We start from the raw sequence: 13,456 nt of genomic DNA, 5'->3' as shown, positions 1-13,456 counted from the left end.
ATAAAACAATCTCAAATCCTAACCTTAATCCATTATTGTTGCCCTCTTCAGCCACGACCGCCACCGCTGACGTAGTCCTTGTCATCATTCTAATTATATGACGCTATAGTTGTGGCCGATTAACCATCGAAATCGCATGAGATCACGATTTTCATCCTAGGATTTGTGGGATTTAAAACTTCGATTTATCGTTGATCGGTCGTCAACCGATCACGGTTTCATAGGGGTTTTGGTCGCAAGGGGGAGAGGATGTCGGGTGGAGCTTCTTCGAAGGCAAAGGGCGGCGGTAGGCGTGGGTTAAGGGGTTGAAATGAAGGTTTTTAAAGTTTAGGGGTTATTTCAAAATTTATGTGTTTTCTTTTAAAATATATATATAATTTTATTTTTTAAAATTTTATATAAAACTTTTACAAGGTTGTGACATGTGTCACTTAACGGAAAAACTAACGACGTTGACGGTCCGGGAACCTAAAGTGCTTGTTGGGAAATAAACAGAGTACGAATAATTTCCCTATAACCAGATTAGTGAGAATGCGAAATAAAAGCGAAAAAATAATACCCGAAATTGATAACGGAGTTCAGCCAATTTTCCTTACGCCTCCGGACTGCTGCAGATCTTTTACTAAGAGAGAAAATTTACAGGTGTTTACAAAACACTCACTACTCACAAGAAATCTCTCTAGTATTGGGAGAAAGAAAATGATTTTGGATGATTTTGAAGCTAAATGGGTTAGGGTATTTATAGTTGAAGCTTAGGGACTAATCTTGTAAATACCCTAAAAATGCAATGACTAAAGTTGCAATTAACCCATTTACATTTTAATTAAAAATTGGGGCACCGAATTCGGTGCCCCCCATTGTTGAAAAAACACCAGACCGCCGGTGCTCACCCCCTTTAATTTCCATTTAGGCGTGCCTCCACCTTTTGACTATTCAGCCGCACTTGCTGAATTTTCCTCCAATACTCTCTCACTTTAAGACTGGTTTTAATTTGTCTTCACACCTCGATCAATGCAGCGTTTCTGGTCTTTTATTCTAGCATACCAACTGAAGCTGAACACAACTTCAGTTTGTTTGTGGTCACCGTCTTTGTCAACATGTCTACCAGATTTTGAGCTCCACTAATCTTTTCAAGTTTCAAAATCCCATCTTCCAGAAGAGACCGGATAAAATGATATCACAATTGTATGTGCTTCATCCTGGAATGAAACGACAGATTCTTTGCTAGATGGATAGCACTTTGACTATCGCAGTACAAGACATTGTTTTCTTGTTTTTTGCCTAACTCTTCCAAGAAACTTTGGAGCCAAACCATCTCCTTGATAGCTTCCGTAACAGTGACATATTTGCTTCAGTTGTGGAGAGAGCAACTATCTTCTGTAGTTGAGAAACCCAACTCACTGCAGTACCTCCTAGAGTATAGACATACCCTGTAGTGCTTCTTCTGATGTCAACATTTTCGGCTAAGTCAGCATCTATATAGCCTGTCAGTATTGTATCTCCACCTTTGAAACAAAGTGCTTTGTTTGTGGTACCTCGCAGATATCTGAGGATCCATTTGACTGCTTCCCACTATACCTTTCCTGGATTATTCATGTACCTGCTAACAGCTCCCACTGCATGAGCAATATCTGGTCTGGTACAAACCATGGCATACATCAAACTTCCAATTACTGAGGCATACGACACCTTCACCATGTGTGCATATTTTTCCTCCATCTTTGGTGACTGTTTTGGAGAATCTGAAATGAACACCTAAAGGTGTACTTACTGGTGTAGCATCTTGCATGTTGAACCTAGAGAGTACTTTGTTGATGTGCTCAGCCTGTGATAATATCAAAGTCCCCGACTTTGTGTCTCTCTTGATCCTCATCCCAATAATCTACTTTTCAGCGCCCAGATCCTTCATAACAAACTGCTTCGACAATTTTTGCTTCAAGTTATAATCTCTTGTATGTCTGAGCCTGCAACGAGCATGTCATCAACATACAACAATAAAATAATGAAGCTATTGTCGAACCTCTTGATGTAGCAACAATGATCTGCTTGGCATATGGTAAAACCATTGCTACCCATGAAGCTATCGAACTTCTTGTACCATTGTCTAGGAGCTTGTTTTAAACCATACAAGCTCTTCTTCAACCTGCATACCAGGTTTTTCTTGCCTGCCTCTATGAAGCCTTCTGGCTGCCTCATATAGATTTCTTCCTCCAAATCACCATGAAGGAAAGTTGTCTTCACATCTAACTACTCAAGATGTAAATTCTCTGCATCTACAATTTTCAACACCAGTCTAATTGTAGATCGTTTCATGACTAGAGAGAAAATTTCATTATAGTCAATACCTTCTTTTTGCTGAAAGCCTTTGATAACCAATCTTTCTTTGTAGCGTTTGCTCCCATCGTGATCTTCTTTGATCTGTAAATCCACTTGTTATAAGTGTTTTCTTGCTGGTCGTAATTCAGCTAATTCTCACGTCTGATTTGACATAAGCGAGTTCATTTCATTTTTCATGGAAGACTCTCACTTGACTGAATCCTCCACCTGCATTGCTTCATCATAGCACTCTGGTTCACCATTGTCAGTTAGCAATTAGTAGTGCAAAGAAGGCGAATAACGCTGGGTTGGTTTAGGAATTCTGGAGGAAATTCTCAGTTCTGGTGTGCCTGGTTCTTCTTGAACTGCTTCAGGACTGATCTGAACATCATTTCCAGAAATCTCCTCAAACTCAGCAAATTCCTTTGTTTCAGCTTTGGTATTGGAGCTACTTGATTCTATGGTTTCCCTGTCTTTGTACATCATATTCTCATTGAAAATGACATCTCTTCTTCTGATGATCTTTCAATTTTCATAGTCCCAAAACCGATAACCGGACTCATCACTGCCATAACCAACAAAGGCACATTTGTTGGACTTAGCATCAAGTTTACTTTTTCAGCAGAGTCTATTTGTACATAAGAAATACAACCAAACACTCTTAAGTGTGAAAGGTTTATTTATTTCTTGCTCCAAACTTCCTCTGGTATTCTACCATCCAAAGGAACTAAGGGCCCACGGTTGATCAGGTAAGCTACAGTGTTGATAGCTTCAGCCCATAGAAATTTGGGCAATCCGGCATGTATCCTCATGCTTCTGGCACGTTTATTCAGAGTCATGTTCATGCGCTCTGCTACGCCATTCTGTTGCGGTGTCATGGGAACTGTTGTCTCCATCTTGATCCCATTGTTTGCGCAGAAATCTATGAATCTTCTATTTATGTACTCTCCTCCATTATCAGACCTCAACCGCTTGACTTTCAGACCAATCTCATTTTCCACCATTGCCTTCCATTTTCTGAAGGTATCAAAGACTTTTGATTTCTTCTTCAGAAAATAAACCCACACCTTCCTTGTCGAATCATCGATGAAGGTGACATAATATAGTTAGCCTGTAAGAGATGGAACTAGAGATGGTCCCCATACATCAGTATGAACTAACTCTAACTTTTCTGCCTTGGGTGTATTGTCAATCTTTACAAAACTGACTTTCTTTTATTTTCCAAAGATGCAATCCTCGCATAGTCCGACATCTACATTCTTTAGATCCGGCAGCTTCCCTTTTGACAAAAGTGTCTTCATACATTTCTCACTCATATGACCAAGCCTTTGGTGCCATAGGTTTGATTTTTCATCAGCATCTGCTTCAGCAATGATATTCTCTAAATTTGATGTTACATAGAGAGTATCAGTCTTCTTACCACGAGCAATGACGATTGCTCCTTTGGTAATCTTCCATTCACAGCCTGAAAAGGTTGTACTATAACCTTCTCCATCAAGTTGTCCTAGAGAAATCAAATTTCTTTTGAGGCCAGGAATATGTCTCACTCCTGTCAGCTTCCAGGTGGTCTGGTTTGACAACTTTAGTCGGATGTCTCCTTTTCTGACGATCTTCAAGGTTTCATCATTAGCTAGATGAACCCTCTCAAAATCACCACTGACATAGTTCTCCATGATTTCTTGGCATGGGGTGGAGTGAAAAGATACCCCTGAATCCAAGATCCATGATTCAATCAGACTGTTGACGCTTAGAATCATGGCATCACCTGTCTCCTCTGTCATGTTGGCAGATTCCTGTGCACCGGTATCTTTCTTCAGTGCTCGACAGTCTCTTTTAAAGTGACCCTTCTTGCCACAATTATAACATGTAAAATATTTATTTCCCGTTCTTGATTTTCCCTTTCTGGATTTGGATCTGCCACGATTTGAATTTCTTTCTGAAGTTCTCCCTCTGGATTCCGTGTGCAAGGCTGAAGAGGTTGATGCTTCACCCGATTCTCTCCGTTGAATTTCTTCGTTAAGTACTAGATCTCGAACATCGTCAAATTTTAATTTGTTGTTTCCCGACGAGTTGTTGACTGTTGTAACAGTAGCATTCCAACTGTTTGGTAGAGATGATAAGATAATTAAAGCTCAAACTTCATCATCGAATTCAATTTCCACGGAACTCAACTAGGTTGTGATTGTATTGAGTTCATTTAGGTGTTGAGCCACTTATGCCCCTTCTGTCATCCACAAATTGAATAATCGCCTCATCAAGTAAACTTTGTTTGAGGCCGATGACTTTTCATATATATTAAAGAGAGCCTCCATAAGACCCGTCGTGGTCTTTTCCTTTGCTACGTTGAAAGCAATATTACGGGATAACGTCAATCGGATAACTCCGAGGGTTTGTCTGTCGAGAAGAGCTCAGGCTTCATTCTTCATGCCCTCTGGTTGCTTTCCTGAGAGAGGTTGATATAGATTTTTCTTGTACAGAAAATCTTCAATCTGCATCTTCCAAAAGTCAAAGTCCGCACCATCGAACTTTTCAATTTTCACCTTCCCTTCGTCTGCAGCCATCGCTCCCACTCGAATCTGGCTTCTTTGGACCGTTTTTGATAATTTGTGCGAACCACCGTATATTATAACACCTCCGTCGATCAACTCATATCGCGAACAAAATTTTTACTATTCATGAAATTCGCTATTCACGTGAATAGTAATGAATAGTAACCTCGCAAAAAATTGACAAAATTCACAAACAAAAGCTCTGATACCAGTTATTGGGAAATAAATAATTTCCCTATAACCAGATTAGTGAGAATACGAAATAAAAGCGGAAACATAATACCCGAAATTGATAACGGAGTTTAGCCAATTTTGCTTACGTCTCCGGACTGCTGCAGATCTTTTACTAAGAGAGAAAATTTACAGGTGTTTACAAAACACTCACTACTCACAAGAAAGCTCTCTAGTATTGGGAGAAAGAAATTGATTTTGGATGATTTTGAAGCTAAATGGGTTTGAGTATTTATAGTTGAAGCTTAGGGACTAATCTTGTAAATACCCTAAAAAATACAATGACTAAAGTTACAATTAACCCATTTACATTTTAATTAAAAATTTCGGTGCCCCCATTGTTGATAAAACACCAGACCGCCGGTGCTCACCCCCTTTAATTTCCATTTAGGCGTGCCCCCACCTTTTGACTATTCAGCCACACTTGCTAAATTTTCCTCCAACAGTGCTAGCGTTTGTAACGTTAGGCATCTTGATGGGCAAAAAAAAATGTAAGCACTTATTTGGTAAAAAAGGTATAGTCTGGACACTTATTTGTGCATTAAGCCTTAATCTTAATCTATTGGATTTTCCTTTGGTTAATCTTTAAAAAAATGATTGCATATTTCATATTATATAAGATAAAGGCAAACGGAGGATATTGAAGCTTGAGTATCAATTGAACATTAATCTAAGGTTTAAATTATTAAGGGTAAAGTATACACATGTTCCCGATTATATGGTATTTTTTGTTGAGCCCCTCTACTATCTAGAGTTACAAAATGGTCATGTATTTATAGGATGTTCATTTGTTGAGTCCCTCGACTATTGACAGTTACAAAATGGTCATCCTATTCATTATATTTGAAATTTGTCCTTTTTCGTTAAAAAATTGACGATAGTCTAAGTTGGATTTTAATATGTTGTCTGAGATATGATAAAATTTGATCTCATAATCTCAAACGATTGTCATATCTCATACAGTAGATTAACATCCAGTCCAGATTGTCATTAATTTTAAACAAAAAAAATGAGTTTGGAACATAATGAATAGTCGGGTGATCATTTTGTAACTTTTAGTAGTAGAGTGACTCAACAAAGGAACATCTTATAATCGGGGGACTATTTTATAACTTTTAATAGTCTAAGGACTCAACAAAGTAACATCATGTAGGCGGGGGACTATTTGTGCACTTTACCCAATCATTAACTAAGCTTGATTAGGATCATACTGACGTGTCATGGAAAAATAAGTTAACTTTTAGATTTGGTATAAGATTATTGGATTTTTTAAATTGGATAATAAAGTATTATTATTATGGATATTATAACAAAACCTTGTTAAATAAGAAAACAAATCTTGAAATTCAGATATTTAAACCCTTAGTTTTGTATTAAAATTAATATAATTTAATCAGACAAGTTTTATTTCGTTAAATACTTATTTGATATTATAGTATTCATTTCATAATTAAATTGTTTTTAATAAAATTAAACCAAAAGCCAAATCTTTGGTCTGATTTCTAAAAAATACTTTTAGAGAAAAAAATTATAAACAATGATCCCAAAATGGAATCCAATTCCTCGATAAAGAATCTTGGGGTAGGAGCATGGAATTTCGTTCTCTGAGTTTTAGTATAGACCAGTATGTCCAGAAGTGTATATTAAATTAAATTAAAATCCAAATCCATTCATCATTATACGTGATTTTATATATATAAAAAAAGCTTATTTTTTTTGTTTTTATTAATCTGGACTGACCCGGATCGCACACTAAACTTTAATGGGTGAGTCTCATAGCGAGAATTTTTTGCATGCACAAGGACTCGAATCTGAGACCTTACTTAAGCGATATCAAGTTGCTTACCACTTAAACCAACACTTGTTGGTAAAAACTCTTTTTTTACAATGACAATTGATTTTTATTAATAATGGAAGAAACCAAAATTACATCGCATCAAAATATAGAGAGAAAATTGGAGACAATAGTCACCAAAATACTCATAAAAAATAAAATATTGAATCTAAAGATACGAAGAAAAATAAAACATTTCATTTAGAATAACGACCAACATCAAAAATCAATAACCTTTATAAAAGCTTCTTGTTTTTGTCGAATGGGACGCTTTACGAAGTGATAAAAGGAGTAGTGAGCGAACTAAACAATTTGGCAGGCAGCTTCGCTATACAATTCTAATTACATTGACAAACAATCTTTTGCCAAAGAGGGAATCTAACTATACTTGACCACTACCAAACCAATCAGAAAATAAATGTCATGATGATTTTTGTGTGAGTACCAAAACAACCTAAAAATATGTGAAAATGTGTGCCACAAGAACAGAGAAAACGTGACATAAGAGCAAAGAAAAATATGTCACAAAGAAAAAGATTTTTATTCAAAATTAAAAAGACTCTAGAAAAATAAATAAAAGACATAATATAAAAAACAAAAGAACTAATAATCTCTGACTTTTGACAATCAACATTAAAATTGGTGTCGATGACGGCTAAACAAAAATCAAAGAAAAAGAATACACAAAAATATTAAAAAAATAGGTTATAAAAAGTTAATTATATTAAAGTTAATTCTAAACATAAATAATAAAATAAACATAAAAATATAACAAAAATAACGGTGAATATTTAAAATTATATATAGCATGATAAATTAGATAATAAAACATCTTTAATAACAAACATTATTTGAAATCTTATAGTAAATTAATAATCTATCACCATTTCATTCATTAACATGTCATACATTGAATATTAAGGTAAAATACGCATTTAATATCTAAATTATTAGTTTTGGTCCGATTTAGTATATAAACTTTTAATTTTTTAAAATCATACCTAATGTTTAGTTTTTATTTCATTTTAGTATCTTCCGTTAAAAAATTAACACGTTTACTATAAGTTTTTGTTCATTTTAATACATAAACTTTCAAATTTTTTTAAAACTTAACTTTGAATTTTGAATTGGGATACCAAAATGAAAATAAAAATTGAACTTTAAGTATTGTTTAGAAAAATTAAAAAATTTAAATATTAAAATAAACTAAAATTAATAGTTTAGTTATTAAATATATAAGTTGCCACAAATATTAATTAAAAGATTAATAATATATTAACACGTTATCCAAAATCGAATGCGGAGATAGATCCAAAACGTAGAAGGAAAGAAACGTGGCAAGGAATAGGATTTATCTAACAGACAAAATAATATGATGTAATAAACTAACATCATGGCTCAACAAGCCGCCACCTTTCCCCATACGTAGGAAAGAACAAAAATATTTAGTCAAAACGAGAGCCAATCATCTTAAACATTTCCCACCACCATAGCTGCCACTTTCCATGGGATTTTGGGATCTTTCCAAAACGGCCATCTATAATTCTTTTTGTTAGATGTAAATCTGGACCTTATCTTTTATATTTTTAGAATAAAAATTAATTATTTTCCACACAAAACGACACAAATCCTGCATCCATAAAACCCCAACGTTCCTCCCTCTTGAAAATTTCAATTCTTTCTCCCTGTTTTGTGGTTTGGGTTGATAACTCTTTAAACCCTCTGTTTTTCTCCATTTTCAAAGCTCTTCATCTACTTCAACTTTGTCAGAGTTAATAACTTAAACAGTTGGGGGGGAATCTAAACATGAAGCACCAGCATTCAAGTTTGCCTCCAGGGTTTAGATTCCACCCTACAGATGAAGAACTTGTCCTTCATTACCTAATGAAGAAACTCAGTTCCTCACCTTTCCCGTTTCGATCATCGCCGACATCAATATCTACGAATTCGATCCCTGGGACTTACCAGGTGAGCCTTCCTTTAACAACCCTTTTAATGTTGTCATTTCTGAACTTGTTTTAATGTGCTAATAATGTTATGTCTTTGTTCTCCATCAGACAAGGCTGTGTTCGGTGAAAAAGAATGGTACTTTTTCAGCCCTCGGGACCGAAAGTACCCTAATGGTGCAAGGCCGAACAGAGCAGCTGGATCTGGGTATTGGAAAGCAACTGGTACAGATAAGATTATAGTTACATCTTCAGTGGTAGCCGGAAGGGGTGAAGTGCATTCGAATATCGGTGTAAAGAAAGCTTTAGTGTTCTACAAAGGAAGGCCTCCCAAAGGGATAAAAACAAATTGGATCATGCATGAGTATCGACTTTCACAGAGCCCTAACAACAACAACAACAACAGACCGTTCAGGCCTAAAGATTGCTCCATGAGGGTAAGAGCCTCTTCTTAAACGCTGCAAATCACTGCATTTTACGTAGTGATTTGACTCTTTTTAATGTGGATTTTAGTTGGATGATTTGGTTCTTTGCCGCATCTACAAGAAACCCCATGTTTTGTCTTCGACAACGTCAACAGCAGCAGCAGCAGATGATGGAGTTCAAGAGGAAGATGAAGCAGAACAGTTCATTCAAGATACCCTTTTACCAGCCTTGGAAAGCCCTTCGACCGACATCAATAATACCATTAGCCTTCGTCCCCAGAAATCATGTTCTTTCTCCAATCTGTTAGATGCCGCCGACTACTCGATGCTCAGAAGTTTCCTTGCAGATAATCAGTGCAACATAACCGGATATGAATCTTCTCCGTTCAGCCTTCGGAACATCAAACAGACACCGGCCGCCGGTGACAGCAGGTTGCTGCAAATGGAAAACAAACTCAAGCGCCAATATTCAAGCACTGATGAGGATTACTTGGAGCCATCAAAGAAACATATGGGTTCTTGCAGTAAAGCTAAGAGCACCAGCCAATCTGATTTGACTAGGTACAAATTGCTAAACCAGCCAATTTTCAACCATAGTTTACTTCCAAATCATCATTTTCATTTCCAATGATAGATAAAAAGGAATTGCCAGCGATTGAACATGTGTGAATTTGTATTGAAAACAAATGTGAAAACTTGAGTAGAAATATTTGAAGTATTTGAAAATGTATCAGATTTTGTAGAAAAGCTGTATCATATTCTGACTTTGTAAATAATGTATTTGAAGATGAAGACAGTTCATCTTACACTTGGGTATAAGCACAATGTATAATTAGAAAAAATATACATTTTTAATTATTAATTAATATAGAAAAAATATACATTTTTAAAAAATAAATAAAGAAAAATTTACGATACCCCTCTTAATTAAAAAATGTATTTATGAAAGAAAAAAAATTCTTACCATCGCTATAATAAATTCTTAGTTGCTAAATTTCAAGTATATATTAATCATATAATTTTATTAATGTTACAAATAATTTTAATTATAACATGATAAAAAAGTTATGATCTAATATTTTCGCATCCACTAATAATTATTTGTTAATTTTTTTTTGAAAGATAGTACTTTATATTATGAAGAATTACAGAGTACACTACCTCAAGACCCTCATTAAAAAACTTCCCTAAGCCTAATTGAAGGAAAAATAATAAACCTTAAGGTGGTAAGAGTGAAATACACGAACAATTCTTACTTAACACATACACACAACACAAACACATCAAATACAAACCATGGGAAAAGTTGAGTACTAGAACTAGAACAAAAGCACAGACGAATTATTTGTTAATTTTGTATACAATAAACATATGTTGAGTATTATATTAATGGTTTAATGTTTATTTTATAATAAATTTAAATATTAAATACTTATTTTATATATTTTTTAAATTTAATGTTAAATAAAATATTTTAAGATAATTTAGTGGTATTGTGAGATAGTTGAACAACAAAAACACGGGTTGTTCTCCATTTTTCATTGATTGGCTCAATAATTTCACAATCCCCCACCCCGAAAATCCTGTTTTTATGTGGTACAATTATTAACAAATCCTAATTTTCAGAGAAATTATTGGATGATTTAAGTTCATCATGTACTTTAATCAATAATATTTATTTACGTTATTTTTTAAGATAAATCTTCATCTTTTTTTATATATAAATAAAATGTAAATTATTATTTGAAAATTATTTTAAAATTTATGACTGTAATTTATTAGAATTATAGATTATGTGATCAGCCTGAAATAATTTCTCTAATTTTCCCTTCAAATATTTCCAACAATTTGAATTTCTTTTAGAATCATAAACAAATCCAGCTGAAGGCTTTAACACATTTTCACTGGAAATAAACCAAAACCTTTTCATCGCTTATGCTGTCTTTAAGCCATGTTTAAGTCAAAAAAAAACCTCCATTTCCATCCAAAACCAAATTTTCTCTATGGTTCCTTCGTTCATTCACTTCTTGGCTTTCAAGGTATTCAAATCAATCAATTGTAAGTAATTTGAATTTCAACTTCACGACGAATCTAACGTTTTTATCTTTTAAGAGTATTCAAATCAATCAATTGTAAGTAATTTGAATCGGATATGTTCAATTTTAATTTAAATTTTGAATTTTCTCAACTAAGACAACCGGTAAATTAATTGGTATCGAAAGGGCGGTTCAATGGTGCTAATCCTTCCTTGACCGTAACTGACTCCCGAACCCGACACATTTCTGGTAAAAACGCAGATCAGGTAAGATGGTGTCCGACCCACCTAAATTCATTTTAAAATGGTCGGTGACGACTGCAATTCACATTTTTCAAATCGAAGTCCAATTCTAGGACCCAACAGAAAGACGGTTACGACACTATTTTGTAAGTGAAAATCCTAAAGATGCCATCTTTCTTTACCAACAAGTCCAAAGCTTCTACCTTTACTTCAAATTTGATAGCTTTACTTATGCTTTCCTTATTAAAGCTTGTGTTAGTTTAGCTGACCTAGCTTTAGGCAAACAGTTTCACGGGGTTGAAATAAAAATGGGTTTTGAGTCTCATCTCTATGTGCAAACTGTGATGGTTAACATGTATGTAGAAAGTGGGGGGTTGATTGAGTGTAAGAAAGTGTTTGATGAAATGCCTGAGAAGAATCACGTGACTTGGAATGTGATGATCACTGGCTTGGCTAAGCAAGGAGAGATTGAGTTTGCACGTTTTTTGTTCGAAGGGATGCCCGATAGGAATATTCTTTCATGGAGTGGGATGATTGATGGATACACTAGGATGAACCAGCATAGGGAGGCTTTAGGTTTGTTTCGAAAAATGGTTGCGGATGATGGGGTCGATCCTAGTGAAATAACACTCTTAGCTATTTTGCCTGCTGTTTGGAACATTGGAGATGTCAAGATGTGCCAGTTGATTCATTGTTATGGATTGAAGAGAGGGTTTATTGTGTCCGACATTCGTGTCATGAATTCGCTCATAGATGCCTATGCAAAATGCGGTTGCATAGTAAGTGCATCGAGGTTTTTCGAAGATATTTCGACTGCTACGAGAAATTTGGTTTCATGGACATCATTGATTACAGGTTTTGCTATGCATGGGATGGAGAAATTAGAAGCTGTTGAGAACTTTGAAAGGATGGAGCAACAAGGTTGGAAACCAAATGGGGTCATTTTTGTGAGTGTTTTAAGTGCTTATAGCCATGGATGTCTGGTTGAGGAAGGGCATAAGTTTTTCGAAAAGATGGTTAACGAGTATCGAATCTCGCCTGACATTAAGCACTATGGGTGTTTAGTGGACATGTTGGGAAGGGCAGGGAGGTTGGAAGAAGCCGAACATATTGCTCTACAGATTCCTTGTGAGATATCAAATGAAGTGGTTTCGAGAATACTGCTCGGTGCCTGTTGCTTTTACGGTAATGTCGAGATGGGCGAGAGGGTGACATCGAAGATAAGGGAGACCGAGAAGAGATACGGAGGTGACTACGTTCTTATGTCGAATATCCTTGCGGGTGCCAGAAGGTTTGCAGATGCTGAGAGGTTGAGGGCATTGATGGAGAAGAGGAATGCCATCAAAGTTGCTGGCTCGAGTGCGACCTGAGACCTTGGTGTCTAATACTCTAATGTGTAACCATAGTTGTTGATGATGATTCGTCCCTTGTACTGCAATTTCAGTTTCAACAAATTCATCTGTGAACTTAATTGAACGACAAACCCGAACTTGTATTATATTATAAATGAAAATATACAAATGTCGAGTTTTTGTAGAAAAGAAGGCATGTCCGAAACTGACCTTTAATTTTGCAAAATTTTAGGTACAATACCACTTGTCAAAAGACTGACTAATTACATTTACATGCATCTCCAGACCAGCAAGAAACCGGCCAACACTTTTCCAATTACAAAAACATCATATATGGTTGGATTCAACTCAAGGCAATATAGATGAGCGGTTTAAGGTCAATCATTGAAGCTAAAAGTAGCCAAGAAAAAAAACTGGCAAAGCCTATAAAATAAAAAGATAAAAGGCATCCACTTCTAAAGAATATAACAGACATAAACACAGCAAAAGCTCTTCTTTTTTATATATTTAATTTTAGTTTTCCTA

General features: G+C 35.3%; 1 protein-coding gene and 1 pseudogene across 1 annotated transcript; both read left to right on the top strand.

The window, feature by feature from the left end:
- The first annotated feature begins 8,619 nt into the window (after positions 1–8,619).
- Positions 8,620–10,017, top strand: LOC120121502 (annotated as a pseudogene).
- A 1,707-nt stretch (positions 10,018–11,724) lies between these two features.
- On the top strand, positions 11,725–13,009 carry LOC120121486 (pentatricopeptide repeat-containing protein At1g09220, mitochondrial-like). Its single transcript, XM_039140835.1, has one exon. The coding sequence runs from the start codon at positions 11,888–11,890 to the stop codon at positions 12,947–12,949; it is 1,062 nt and encodes a 353-aa protein (XP_038996766.1). The 5' UTR covers positions 11,725–11,887; the 3' UTR covers positions 12,950–13,009.
- The last annotated feature ends 447 nt before the right edge of the window (positions 13,010–13,456 follow it).

Source organism: Hibiscus syriacus, unplaced genomic scaffold (genome assembly GCF_006381635.1).
Source record: "Hibiscus syriacus cultivar Baekdansim isolate YM2019G1 unplaced genomic scaffold, ASM638163v2 tig00110374_pilon, whole genome shotgun sequence".
NCBI classification, from domain to species: Eukaryota; Viridiplantae; Streptophyta; class Magnoliopsida; order Malvales; family Malvaceae; genus Hibiscus; species Hibiscus syriacus.
Note: the sequence above shows the minus strand (reverse complement) of the source record. Positions and strands in the feature narration are given on the sequence as shown.

Bases quoted from the DNA above. Each gene is read 5' to 3' on its own strand.
- LOC120121486 (XM_039140835.1), top strand. From the start codon at position 11,888: ATGGGTTTTGAGTCTCATCTCTATGTGCAAACTGTGATGGTTAACATG.